General features: G+C 40.0%; 1 protein-coding gene across 6 annotated transcripts in view; it reads right to left on the bottom strand.

The window, feature by feature from the left end:
• RALGAPA2 (Ral GTPase activating protein catalytic subunit alpha 2) overlaps window positions 1–14,959 on the bottom strand; it is a 323,126-nt gene that overhangs the window by 108,308 nt on the left and 199,859 nt on the right. For 5 of the 6 annotated variants that reach the window (XM_037811965.1, XM_037811963.1, XM_037811964.1 and 2 more), the window contains 4 exons: window positions 14,185–14,256; window positions 8,447–8,570; window positions 6,687–6,842; window positions 915–1,073 (listed from right to left, as the gene is read on the bottom strand). In XM_037811965.1, the coding sequence (XP_037667893.1) occupies window positions 915–1,073; window positions 6,687–6,842; window positions 8,447–8,570; window positions 14,185–14,256 (511 nt within the window). Of the gene's footprint in view, window positions 1–914; window positions 1,074–6,686; window positions 6,843–8,446; window positions 8,571–9,107; window positions 9,223–14,184; window positions 14,257–14,959 lie in introns of those variants that run through there. The other variant, XM_037811966.1, reaches the window with a different exon arrangement.

The following is a 14,959-nucleotide window of genomic DNA, read 5'->3' as shown; positions in this document are numbered from 1 at the left end:
ATTAGTTTATAAATCCCAATTTGATCAGTATATCTCAGTTATTTATTATTTAAAAGCTTACAAATAGACAGTTTTTAGAAGGGCAACTTTCAGCTGCTACAGGGCAATTTGGAATGAAAATGAAGAGAGAGATTTAATATTAAGTTGACGACGACAAAGTCATTCTTGAGGAGGAGTGGCTTAATGTGCCAAATGTTTAATTTTAAAAACTTAAAAAACACAGAAATCTTCTATCTATAATTCCAAAACAAAACCAAGTCATTAAATAAAGCACTGCCGAAACGACCACTAAAGGCATGATAAGGATCGAACAGGAGCCAACTGAGTACATCACACAAAGACCATTGGATTATTCCAGCCCTTTCTGTGATCAATACCAATTGACACGGCTGAATTGATTTTGTGGCAAGGTGCCTCAACTGTTAAAAATCATCCCACGGGCTGCGCCATGGTGGTCCAGGCTCTCCATGGACAGACCCTGAAGCCTGCAGGATTAATCCCCATTAGCCTTAGTGAGAGGCCCGGCATGAGGGCAAGGCCAGTTTCCATAGTTAGCCATGAAACACTAGATATGGATACGTGGCTCATCCACTCTTATTATTAATCAACGTGTCCAAAATGTTATATTTTGTGTTTTTTTAATTATGAAATTATTAAAACTTACAATGTTTTAAAAAGAATAAATCTCTTTGACATTATAATTGTCAAAGAGGCCAAGTAAAAAAAATAGGGAATTTTGTGCTGAAGAAAAATTCTTTGAAAATCTCAATTCATATTTAATTCTCAGATATATGTAAGGCATTCACCAGTTGAAAAAAAAATCCCCTTTAATATTGATATCACTGGTTTGCAAAAATACTGAATCGCATGGCAAATGCTACATAACTCAGAGCAATAATGTGGGAAAAACATACCTCGGGTTTCTTTGTTATCGCAATAAAGAACATGTGATTCTTCATGGGGTAAATGATGATTGAAACGTCTCCGAAGGCGGTTGGGATAATACCCCTGCGGTAGTCCCTGGAGTGTTCAGACCAGACGATGTGGACCTCATCATTCCCCAAGTGACGGAGCTGTAACAACAAATTGACTCTTTATTAATCAGAGTGATAACAGCAGTTTAGGAGGGGTCATGGCTTACAAATTGAATTATAATACTCAGCGGCAAAAATAGTTCACGAACAAAAAAGGCTATAACATTAATGTCTTCTATGAGGATTTTAAAAAGCACAAGTGCATAAAAAACATGCAGCTCATCTTCTACAAAACAGAAGCTAATTCATAAAAGCATCAACCGTAATATTATGGTTGGATGTGGACAAGACCTTTGTGATGATTTTTTTTTTAATTGAATTTTACTCCATTGTCCAAGTCTTACGCTTCATAAAATTGGGCATATGTCTAAAGAGTTAATGACATGGGTCTTTAATCCCACATTACTGTAGCACTTCATAAGACTCTTAATCCAATGGTTATTAAGGACACAAAGATATGAATATAAGAGACCCGAAGCCTTTATGGTTTACAAAAGTATGCATGAAATTACCTTTGTTTAAGAAACTAATAAATATTACCTAAATTTGATAAGAATAATAGTACCTAGCATTTAAAAGTCCTAACTGTATAGAAAGTATATTCACACATATTGTCTTGTTTACTCTTATCAAAAAATCTCTGAGGTAGACCACATCATCTTTACCTTACAAGTTGGAAATGGGGGGCTCAGGAAGGCACCACCTCCCCAAAGGTACATTCCCAGCATGTGGCGGAGTGGGCCTGGGAAACTGAGCTGGGGCTTCCAACTTGGTGCTATTTCTATTGTTCCAAAGCAATCTAAACCTATACCAAAAGCTGCATGTATTGTCATAGTCCAAAGTTTAGCCCACTTATTTTATCATTTTATAAACAAAGAAGCTGTAAAGTCTGAAAACAAATCATAGACTCTGAGCCTCTTTGAGGAGGCCTTGGTTAGTCTCCAAGGAAAGGACCCTTTGAGAGTTCCTTAGGACCTAGCTCTGTCAGATTCAAGAACTGCCCCGATAACATCTCCCATGTAATGACTACATAGTCCCAGCTGGAGAAAGCTGTGTATGAAATCATGTTAGTAAGCCTGAAGGTGTAACTAATAGAAACTAGGTTATAAAGATTAAACTGTTGGCCAAAATTGAAGATGTATAACCATAAAGGCTGATGGGGTGAAGGCCCTGTGACATCTATTGAGAATCTGAGGTTTCAATCTCTTGCAAGTAGCTACAGAAAGATGCTTTCTACCACCATGAAAGATTATTTCCTATTGCCTAGAATATTCTAACAGATGAACACTAAAATGACTAAATTCAGAGGCATGTTAATAAAAAGATATGTTGTGAAATATCTTAGTGTGAACAACATTAATGTTTTCATTTTTGTCTTAAGTGATTATAAAAAGGATGCTCTGGAATACTATGTATTTAAAACATGTTAGAATAAACGCAATTTTCTTTACCGACTACTTGGCCACAAAGGGAAAATCAGAGGTGACCCCAGCATGGCCTCCTTTCCATTTACAAAGTTACAAAGGAAGTTGGTTGGCTACATTGCCTTCTTATTCTCCATTTGCTCATATTTCTGAGAATGACTGCACAAATCAATTACTCACAAAGAAGCTTGTATGCGTAGTGAGGGGCACACGATTCAGTTGTGTCTGGATATGGGTTCTGGGACAAATGCAATTCTGTCTGGGTGTTGAGCACAAGTCACAATGATCCAGAGCAATTTAATGGCATCTATGACTTGCTGAATACGATATTACTCAGGGCATCTTTATCCCACTCCCCACCATCCCTCTCTGGGCAAAAGGTATAGCCAACCCATTACATACACAGTTTTTAAAAAGACACTGGGGTTTATAATAACACTGAACATCTCTCTTTATCTCTCTATTACCACCTTAAGATACTAGAGCTTTCCTTTCTTTCTCTTTTTAAATAAAACATGCAGGGACCTCACAAAACACTCCTGAAATTCAGTCCTCTTGGAGGGAAAACATGGTAGCAAGTATTGTCAGTAACTTAATAAAGCTACGTTTTCACGGGAAACATGAATAGCATCTAACTGAAACTTTGGGGAGCACCCAGACCAGCAGAAAGTAATTGTGAGAGCTAGGGCTGCCCCCAAACTCACACCTACACCCTCATACTGCAGAGAAAGCCAACCTTCTAGGTGGTTCTGTGTCCTTGGCAAGGCACAAATGAACAACCCACCTACTAACCACCCCTCAAATATGCTACCACCAACACCCTAAAACATGGGATAGCTCCTTTTGATCTATAAGTATAAGGTGCAAAGTATTAGCTCTGAGGTAATCCTGTGATTACTGAAATTTTGCAGTTATTCTCCCTTTTTAGAATTGGGTTATTCAGTTACATACCCCAAGTAAGGCTCTCCTAATTTTGTTTGCAACTGCATTCTCAGAACTACAGCAAGGAAGAATCATAGCACACTAAATAGACTCATCCTAGCACTGTGGCAATTCTGAAATGAAGGAAGAGCTACTTTTTGTGTATCAATAATATAATATTCATCATCTCATAGTTGTTTTTGATACTAGGTGCCTCAGACATCTGGACATGTTGCAGTTTAACTAGCCAAATCACAAAACTAACAGCTAAGGAAGGCCACTGGGCCCATTGGCTGATAAATCTGGAGCAAAGAGCAAAAATGCTTTTCTGCCTACAAGAACATAAGTAGGTAAAAAAGTAAAATAAAATTAACCTAGCCAACTGTTAACCACCTCAGTACATAATGGAAACTCCCCACACCTCAAAGTGTTGCTCAGTTTAAAGAGGATTTCAAAACAGAGATGTCATTTTCCACATTTTAGGCATCTGCTGGAGAGTGTGCCCAGTGCACAAACGTGACGTTCATCTGATTCGTGTGTAATCTGGGAGGAGAATGATGGTTGCACAGAACTGTATTTTATGCCAGTGACAGCTTCAACTGTCTGCCCGGCTTCGAAGGCGCTAAGGCTCATCAGGCTCAGAACAGATGCTTGGTTCTTAAGTCTTAAGAAATCAGCCGCCAGAAAGCGTCCTGCCACTTCCCCTCAGGACAGGGTTTTCAGCCCCCACACCTGAGTTGTGCGCCTGCTGCCGCCAGGCTGCACGCCGCTGGTGACACTGGCCACGGCACACACCTCACGGCTGACCTCCTCTCCCGACTAACTGCATTACATCGCCAGCTGGCTCCAGAAGGAGTCGCCTGCTTGACTGAAGAATTCCTGCCCCTCAGTGAGCCCGGCTGCTACTTTCACCAAGTAACAGTCAGGCCTGACATCCCCATTGTTCAGCTGACAGTGGGCCCATCCTAAAATCTAAGTTTTATTTGTAAATTAACCAAGAAACTTCCTGCCAGAACAGTGCTGCCTGGAGACTGATAATGCGGGCTTTCATCCCTTTTCACTCATACTGTATCACTGCCAATTTGTTTTTTATGCTGTTGGCCAGCCTGAGGCTATAAAAGCCTTGTAAGACATAAGTGCAATTATAGTCCTGGAGTCAAATGAATTGGACAAATCCAATAGCACAGCTCTGTCCCCACTCTGCAAACCCCTACAGCAGTTAGATTAGCTGTGAAAAATCTAATCTAGCTAGAGCTAACAAATTTCTGCGGTGAAGGATCAAGAGTTCAGTATGGGGTTGCAACCAGCTTGCAGAATTGAAAAACTCCCCCCCGTGACAGGGGCAGGCGAGAGCATAAATCACTTCAGAATTTTGCGGCTTGTTTTTAAGCTGTTAGGGACAATTTAGTTAGAATAAGACAAGGAACAGTGGGCTGCTGTTACTGTGACTGATTTCTAGTCTAGCTGTGAGACACCCCAATAAAGAGAGTTTATCACTAATGATGCTAAATCTTGGAGCTGCAAAAGGTAGCAGCTGAATTTTGATTATTACAGTGGGGAATCTTTTAACCAGGCCAAGCTTGGAACATTATTTGTAGCATGGCGTTTTATCATGAAAACGGCATGTCCTTCCTAAAAAAAAAAAAAAAGAAAAAAAAAAAGCCAATCCTACTTTCTTTAGGAAATAACCTGAAAAAAATATTTTAGATATAAATCAATCTTTCAACAAAGTAGTTCCCTAATATAAGAAATCATAGGATATGATGACACATTTGTAGAGAAGTAGCAGTTGACAAGGTGCTGCACATGAAAGGAAATGTCAGCCCCCCGAGGGTCTTGGTAACAGAAAACATTCTCTGAGATAGTGAACTCGTGGAGGTCCAGGGTCCCCTTCACTAAGGGCATGGCAGACAGAGGCGGCCATCCCACTCTAGGATGCCTATGGCAATTAGCACGTGGCTAGACCCTGGGCTGAGGTGCACCCATCCACAGAGACACATTCTGGCATGCTTCTACAAGAGCCCTGAGCAGCAGGAAAGGGCAGGGAAAGCCTTCTGGGCATTTGAATGCAAGTTGTACTTCATACTTCAGAGCCCCTCTCTCGCTGTCAGAGTTGTCTGGGATCATGCTGTGACACGAGCTTTGACGTCTCTCGTGCACTGCTGCACATCGCTGTACATGGTCCAGATGTCTGCTGCAGCAATGGTGAAAAACCAGTCCATGTTGAGGAGAGATGAAACAGGTACAGTGAGGCCCATTGGCCAAATCAATCACGTGGATAAGGGGCAGGGGAAAACAATCAATGAAACTGATGGGCCGCAATGACGGCTGAGGTTATAGGGATCTCACCAGGCACATGCTCATCTCATTTACTTTACACAACCACTCTGTGACATAGGCTGCATTTTCTATCGTCTTTTTATAGGACGGGAAACTGAGGCACAGACTGGTTAAGTAACTGATACAGACTTGAACCTGTACCCTTCTGAGGCCTGGCTGTAGCCGCCATACTCTGCCACCCCAACAGCCAGTCCTAATCAGTGAACATCTGAATGACCCTTTCCAACCCATCCCGTGGCTGTCCCTAGTCTGCCCACTGTATGTTAGGAAGGGGTGTGGTAGGCAAGTGCAAATCACCATTGCTCTGGGACTCTCATCTCATGTGGAAACTTACAGAAGTGGATCCCATTTCTAAGCTTCCTTCCCAGACTGAAATTCCCCTTCTCTTAAGATCCTCCTCACTTTGGAAGGTAAACAGCTTGCAGGCTGGGAAGTACAGGGCCGCATACCCCCAGGGGTTTCTTCAGGGTTGGAGGAAGTTTCCTTTGAATTCTGGGCAGGACTTCTCAAGGGGCCGGAGTTCACAAACAGTACATGGCAAGCGCCAAGCGGAAGTGCGGGGCAGCCAGGCACCAGCAGCTGTCTCCCTGATGGGGACTGAGCTGCCCCACGGCGGTGCCTGAGCAAAGCCTGCTTTCCCACAGCCTCCCCAACACAGGGCTGTCACATCTTGGAGTCTCCGCCAATCTGATAGGCTAAAAAATGCTATTTTTTGTCAGGTAGTGTTCATGAGAGTGAAGATCCCCAAATCACAACCTTAAGACCCTTCCTTTTCTTAAACCTTGATTTCACAATTCAAGACCTCAGATTTCTCGAGCTGGTTTGTGCCAATCTGGAGACTCCACATCAGCCCCTCCGCAAATGAGGAAGAGTGCCCTTGGCTCTGAGTCTGTGAGGCCCTGCCCTTTGCCAGCTCCAAGGGAGCTGCTCCTACAAATCCATGTGGGCCCCCGAGGAGGCCCCTTACCTTTTTGGTGAGTGAGTCATCAGAATCGGAGGGCATCCGGGTAGAGACATGGAAAATCACTTCCACGGTCGAGGTAGCATAGTAGGGGGCCGTCTGCCCTGTGCTGCCGTTGCGCTGGAGACCCCCCATGAACCCACAGTGGGTGGAGAGATCCACCTGGGGCAAGTGGCAAAGGGGGAAAGGTGGAGGGTCAACAACCAGCTGTGCTCATCGCTAGCAAGAATGTCAACTAAAACCAAACCTCACTGTTTTTACTTCTCTATCTTTCTGATTATAAACAAATTTAGTAAAATTAAAATATTAAAGGAATGAAGAGCATTAGAAACGAAAGTGCTTCAGGAGCCTACCAAATGAAGAAAACCACTATGAAAAGTCTGGCGCACTGTCTTCAACATTTCCCCCTGCACACACTACACACACATGCGCAGTTTCCCTCTGGGTAGATCCTGGAGTTTTCCACTTCCTCAAACAGACCTGGCGTGGCCCACCCTCACACCTGAAGGAACACTCAGAGGCGAGTTTCTCTAGGATGTTGGGTCAAGGGGTACAGACGTTCCACAATTTAACAGCTATTGCTAAACTACCTTTCCAAAGGGTTGTTGCAATTTATACTGTCACTAAAAGTCTATGTGTCATAATTCATTTTACAGTTATGGAGTGAATATTCACTGCTTAGTCAGCACCTAGATCCAAAGTTTTTACATTTCATGAACTAGTATTTCAAGTGAAGCACCTCTTCTAACAAGCTTGAAAGAGAGAAGAATTTCTTCTGTGCCAAATATAATCAACATTACATCAAATTAATGCTCTAGTCTTTTCTGGAAACTTTTGTGAAGAATGTATGGTTTTAAAAATATATTAGTTAAATAATGAGCATATTGTGTAACAAAGAAGAGTATCCTTTTCAGTAAGGAGAACAATGATTTATTGGAAGCAAAATGACTCTTTTAGACTAAAACCTACTTGTCTTCTTTCACTTTACTAACACTGAACTTTCAGATTCTATTAATGCACCTAGAGATTTCTAAAACAGATATCTAAGGAACCAAAAACAAAAGTAAGAAAATTATTTCAGATACAGTGATTTCCATTTTAATTACTCTGAATTCTTTTAGATTTGGGAGATGTATTTTCCTTTAGATTTATGTTCCTGGAAATGTATGTGTGTGTGTGTGTGTGTGTGTGTGTGTGTGCGCGCACGCATGTGTAAATATATATATGTTTGTCAGAGTATCAATTAGTAAAGAGGAAAAAAAACAAACTTTTTCCTTATCAAAATCATCCTGGGATCTACCTTTGGGTAGACAGGTTGATATCTGAACCATCATGGCTACTACATTCTATTTTCATTCCAACTTTGGACTTCATCCAACTCTTTCTTCATCTTTTCACCCATCAAGACATTCATTTATTCTCCAATCTCCTCACTGTGGCCAAAACCATTGCTTTTCTGCCCACATCTTGTCTTCTCTTACTACAAACTGTCTATGGCTGGGTGAACCCATTTGACTATTCAGTTTTGGTAAAAGCAAATGAAATAATATTAAGAGGAAAGCTAAGGAGAAACAAAGGTTCATGTAGAAAGAGCTGAAAAGCAACTAATAGAAGATGTCAAACAACACATTCTTCAACTCCAGACCTCTACCCAGACTATATTTGAATGTAAAAAACATACACAAAAACTTATAAATCAATGTCTAGTTTATATACATCTTTAAGTATTGCTGGTCCATAAACACCCACTGAATGAAATGAATTACCTCCCAGCCAAGTCCAGCAACGAAGTCTTCATAAGCTTGGCTTCCTCTTTCATTGGAGAGGATGGAACACTTGTCTTCTTGGCCTTCAGCAATGTAAAACACTGCAATTTTGTGCGTTTCACGGCTGAAAATTTTTGAGTTTAATGAATTAGAATTCTTAGATGTAAACTTTTACATGACTACTACCTCCACCGACGTGATTCCTGTATCAGAGCTCGCATACCGAGCACTCAACTAGGCTCAGCCACTGTTCCAAGAAGGTCCAACACATGGTCTCATGTACTCTTCCCAAGGGTCCTAATTCCCCTTCCCTCCCATGTAGAGGTGGCTGAAAGGACACAGAGAGGCCAACAAGAGGCACGCTTGGCAAGCAGGAGACCAAGACTGGAAGCAAGGCATTCTGGCTCCAGAGACCATCCTCACAAGCCCATCATTTGGCAAGTGATCTTCATTCTTGGTAAAGAATCTTTGAAAGAATTTCAAATAGATAAGTATTATGAATAGATCCAGGTGAGCCCCACATTTCACTTTCTACACTCTGAGATAAGAATCTTGGGTAGTTCCCTATTGGAAATGAAGATACTGCAAGACCACTTGAGAAACAGAAACCACTTCTAACTAGAATGCAGTAAGGTATTTTCTTTGTGAGGAGAGTACTGACCCTGTGCTCTGACTATTCTGGTCATGCCGAGACTGGATGGCTGTCCAGGGAATCTTCTTTTGGCCACACAAGTCCTTCATCCATGTTCTCCATAATGGATATTGGACACTTGGCTCTTAAATCAGATAAACATGATACGTACTTTGAAGAAGGAAGCCTGATTTTTTTTTTTTTTCAAACCATCTGTACATCGAGCACAGACCTTGGCATAGAGTATGTGCTCAGTTAAATCTCTGTTGAACTGACCCGAGATATGATGATACATTTGATTATATTAATAATCAGTTTCTGCAAATCATAACCTGGAGTAAAGTGACAAAATAACTGGACCTCTATCAAGCAATGTGGTGATAGTTAGAGATGAAAACACTATTCTTATTCAAGTAGAGCTTTAACCAAGAATCATTCATCCCACAGTCCCATCATCCAAGAATTTTACTCTCTAGACCCTCTACATTTCTTTAATAAGTTAAGTTATCACTTCCAAAGCAGTTCTTCTCCTCTTATTTTTGCATTAAATTCTGAAAAATCTCATAGGAAAAACTCCTCTTTGAGTGTTCAGATAACATGAAAATGTTTTTATTATCTAACTGTCTAATAGCTCAACATTGTAATCTAATTAGACTTCATTTTTGGTGAAATTTGGGCTCCAGATTGCATCAAAATCTCAAACATTTCCTTCTGCGTGAGTTATTTTTCAAATAAGCAGAACTAATGGAAAACCAACAACAGGTTACAAGTAGTAGATACACCTGGAAGAAAAATTAGAAAATATACAAAAGGAAAGAGAATAATTAAAAGAATTATAAGCAAAGAACACAATTGTTACCATTTTGGAATATATTTTTGCCCACAAATATGAGAAGTTACTGCATGCTGTTTTACAACTGATTTTTTTTCACTTAAAATATTTGTGAATACGTTAAAACGTGGTTGCATAACCTTCTGTTATACTGACAGTCCATATTTTCATTTAACCAAATCTTCGTATGGACACTTAGAATGCTTCCAATATTAAAGACATGTTCACATTATCTTTACTATTTCTTTAAAATAAATTCTTAGAATCAGGATCCCTTGGTCAGTGCCCATTTTTAAGGCTTTTGATACATACAGTACTGCTGCCACCAGAAAGGCTAAATATCTGACTATCCTGACTAGCAAAGATGGCAACATTTGAGGGTGTCTCTCTTGATGGGGCCAGATGTTATAAAGAGAGGGGACTTTTGAAGTGATGGATCCTTGGGGGCTGAGGCTGTAGTGGAAACCCTGTGCTCTCAGACTGGCAGAAAGCTTGTATTCAGGCAGCAAGGAGCTCTAAAAATGCAACACCATTTACTGCCCTGGGTGAGAGGGAGGAGAAACTAAAAGCCAGTATGTGACTAGCTTATTCTAATTGATACAATTAATTTGGGGGCCCAAATGGTAATACAAATCATACCTATGACCTAAAAGACTGTTACTTTCAACAAAAGGAGAAAAAAGCAGTTACTCAATGTGAGCACCTACTATATGCAAGGGGCTGTGTTTGATGTACAAATGTAAAAAAAAAGTCAGGGTTCCTTTCTTCAAAGTGCATATCATGTTTATCTGATTTAACAGCAAAGTGCCCAGTATCCACCATGGAAGCCATAGGTGAAGCCCTTGCTGTACCACTCTTTATATACACAAAAGCAATTCTCAGGCTCATCTGATATGTTTGTGTTTGTTCTCCTTAAAGCCCAAGCTTTCCAGGTTGTACCTGCTCCCGGGTCCTTGAGTTCTCCTTAAAACACAACGTAGGAGGACAAGAGGGCTCAGCCCCCATGACTGACTGACGTAGGTGTGAGGAAAGGTGACCTTTAGTTGTAAAGACGCATCAGATTTCACATCCTCCAAAATGTTAGCACTGCAAGCAGAGAGCCTGAGAGGATGCAGATGCTGTATCCGGCCTGGATAGAGCCAGGCTTTTGAAATGATAATTAGCAACATCAACAGCTCTTCATATCCATAGGCTGCTCAGCCAATGCCTGAAGGAGAGCCGGCCATTCAGGAACACACCTACATGAAACCAACAATTTTCCCTTCCTCACTAGAATGTATTTTTCTTTCTTGTAGGGAATAGATCAGAATAGGTCAGTTCCCTTTGTGCTGTCACATTAAAAAACCAAACAAAGAAAAACATGATTTCAACATTTACCTTACCATGCGATGACAAGGCATTAATATTTAAAAGAGAAGCCCACCGTAATTCGTATGTACATTCATCACACTATTCACCTTTGCTAATTTCACATTACAAAAACGATCATTGCCAGATAGTCTGTATATTTCTAAGAAGGAACTATGCCTTGACTGCAGTGAGATAAATCAATATCAGAAATAAGTAGAAACATCCCATGTGAGCATTGAGGGACAAGGTCTGTTCTTTCCTGCTAACTGACCAGTACATGTGACAGCCTAGATTTCTCATAGCCAAAAGGTCCTGGACTTATTTCCTGTGGTTTTATTCCTCCCCCCCCACCCCGCCAAAGAACCTTGAAAACACCTTTAACCATAAAATAAGGTAACATCCTTTCAGATGTCAAGTAGACACTACATCCAGGAGTTGGAATGGTAAGTGAAGGTTAATCAGGGGGCAGAGGATTTGCCAATCAGCAAAGCCATATTTTACACAACAGCACGCCAGGGAGCTAATTTAATTGTACCTCATACAACTGAAATGCATTAACACACAAAAAATTGGCCACAATTACAAGATACCAATGTGTTCACTTAGTATTCAGAAGCATGGAATAATTCAGCATATGTTTAAAAAGCTGAGTTTGGAACCCAAGCAACTGCTTGTTTAATACTGGAGGACAAGAGGGAGAGGGAAATGAATCCCTGAGTCGTTCAGAAGGAATCCCTCAAACAATTTCAACAGAGAATATGGTATCCGCTCCTCTAGAGAAACAGAAGCACAATGACATTTGGGAAACTGCATGCAATCATGGGAGATGTGAGGAATAATTGCTTCAGGTTTTTAATTTCTAGCTAGTTAATTTAAAAAAATTCTTTAAACACAAATCTATAGATTCATAGTTAACTATAAGGTTCACCTGATGAATCTTACGGAAATAAGGGCATTTAAAATGGCAATGGAGCTGCTGGCTTCTGATGATAGGATGGCTCCTTTCCCCAGGTATAACCGCAAATGAACCTTTTAAGCCTGAATATTTCTTTATATTAAAATACTTATTACTGTCCACAAGAGCAGCAAAGCCACTTAAAGAAAAGCCCCTTTTGCAGAGACAAGCAGGTTTGGAACAGCCATACAAGTTCACTCTTAAGACTCGGAAACCATCACTGAAGAAGCTCATCCCTGATCATGCGTGTAGCTCTAAGAAGCTATAAGAAGTCTTGAGTGACTGGGAGGACATGGGGGAAGACTGAAAAGTGAAAATGAGATAGGGAAAAAAGAAATGAAAAGAAAGAAAACCTATACCTCTGTGATCCCCATACAATGGCTGAAATGAATGAATCCATCTTAACCCCAGATGCCTCAGAAGGAATGAAAAGAACCACAGCTATGTGTAAGCCCTAATGTGATTTATCTGCTCTGTCCTTGTGGACATTACAAAAGAATTTTTTAAAATCAACTGCCAAGTATTTCAAAGAAAATTCCAACTGGAGTTTAACTATTGATTATTGTGTTTACATCCAGTTGGAGGATTCAGACCACCAAAGAAGAATTACAATGTGAATTTTGATGTGCAAATAATAATGTGAACCAAGAATTTGCTTGAAAATGTACTTTAAGGGTGGGTCACCCTTGAGTTTTGCTCAGAACTCCAAAATAAACCACAAAAACCATAACAAAGCCTCTTAAATATATGTGATAGTGAAAATATTTTCTCAGCAGGTACATAATTCACCACAAGGGCCAAGCAGGAGAACAAAGTGCCTTCAAATGGCAGCAGGACAGCGGGTGAATGAATGAACGAATGAAACAATGCATGAATGAATGAACGAATGAAACAATGCATGAATGAATGAAATGAAGAGCTTTAATAATATCCCCAAATGCCACATGTCAAGGTATATTAGGCTAAAGCAGCTCTCTGTTATTTCCTTTCTCCCTCAACCATTTTGCCTTTTTTTCAATCCTAATGATGTTCTAAAGAATTATTCTAGCCAGCAACTGCACCACCCTTTAAAAAGATACAGCTCCAAATACATTAAAAAGTTTGCGTTAAGAAGTGTTTTTTTTTTTTTAGTAGTGAATAAAATACAGTGCAAAGAGTTGAAAAATAAACAAGGAAAACAATCTAAATATTTTACTTGAGAGCTGATAAGAGTATGAAGCCAATATACTATGGGGAAAAAAAAGCAAGGTTTTGTTTTTTCTAAAGTTTTATAAAATCTAAGGATTAAGGAAGCAGATTACTCCTTTCAAAAGATTTTATGCATCTATTATGTACTACACTTACTCTTGAGTTGGGTGTTTTTAGAAGCACACATTCTCTCATATCAAAGACTTTTCATGGTTTTAATCTTTAGAATTGTTTCTAAGATTGTAGGGAAAAGGAGTAGATCTAGTATTTTTGTATGCATGTATGTATGTTTATATACATATAATTTAATTAATTGTTAAAAAACACCTGCTTTAACCTTTCCAAATTTTTAAAACAAAGACTGCAGAATGCCAGTGCACTGGGGGCAAAACATGGAGTATGAAGTCAGACGCACTCGACTTAAGATAATACATTTCTGTTGGTTATAAGCAACCAGGAGCAGGTTATTTAACCTAGGCAACCCTTTGTTTCCTCACCTGAAAAGGTGGATGCAGAGATTAAATGAGAGTGTATGTCAACTGCCTGCCACACAGCAGGGTACTCAATAAAAGGTATATATTAGGTAGGAGTTTAGACCTCTTCTTAACATAGCAAACATGAGCTATTCCTTAAGGATAAAAATATCAAAGGTATGGCATGTACAAATATCATCAGATTCCATGAGTGTTTCTCTAGGTGTTTTCATGCCTGCAGCTGTATCTGTTATCCAAGCATATGCAAAAATACACACGAATACAATGGTTTCATACACTTTCACATACCACTGACGGGAGTCCAAATTTTTTAGCTCTCTCAATAATTTTGAATTTTTCTTCAACAGGTGAAAATTCTTCCTATAAAGAAAAAAGGATAGAGGAAAAAACATGCGGTCATAGATCAATCTTGCCCCTTTCCAATCAATCAATCACTCAATCAACCTATGCATCCATCCATCCATCTACCCATCCATTGCCCACATCATTCGCAAAGGATTTGTGATAGAAGCCTAAAGAATGAACTCCAGTCTCTTCAACATTCAAAGGCATCAAAATCCCACAAATCCCATCCATTTCTATCCAGTGACACTGGATGGCTTCGTGGTTAATGGATATGTGACTTGGGTGCATGAGTCTGTGTTCCTCTTTTCACTGGCAGCTCTGTTGTGAATATCTTTTCCCAACTCTACCCTTAAAAACTCCACTCCACTGTCAGGGTCCAGCTTACAGCCACCCTTTTCCACGATGTCTTCTCCATTGTCCTGCTACTTCCCTTCGGACGTAAGTTATTTCTCTTAAGCTCCCGTGCACTATATCTTTCATCAGAGTTGAATCAAGTCTACCTTCCTCATCAGATGTAAGGTGAGACTGTGGCTTATTCATCTATTATAGCCCATTATCACCTTGCATGAAGGTAGAGCAAGAATGGACAAAACAGCAAAACACTAACTTAAAAAAAAAAAACCCAATACAGAAAATGCTCACTGTTAATTAAAATATACAACAAATGTTTGGAATTCAATCTGTGTATCAGCAGAGCACAGTTTCATTTCTAGCTTTA

This window comes from Choloepus didactylus, chromosome 19 (assembly GCF_015220235.1).
Source record: "Choloepus didactylus isolate mChoDid1 chromosome 19, mChoDid1.pri, whole genome shotgun sequence".
Lineage (NCBI taxonomy): Eukaryota > Metazoa > Chordata > Mammalia > Pilosa > Megalonychidae > Choloepus > Choloepus didactylus.
The sequence above is the reverse complement of the archived record's forward strand: the minus strand, read 5'-3'. Positions and strand labels throughout refer to the sequence as shown.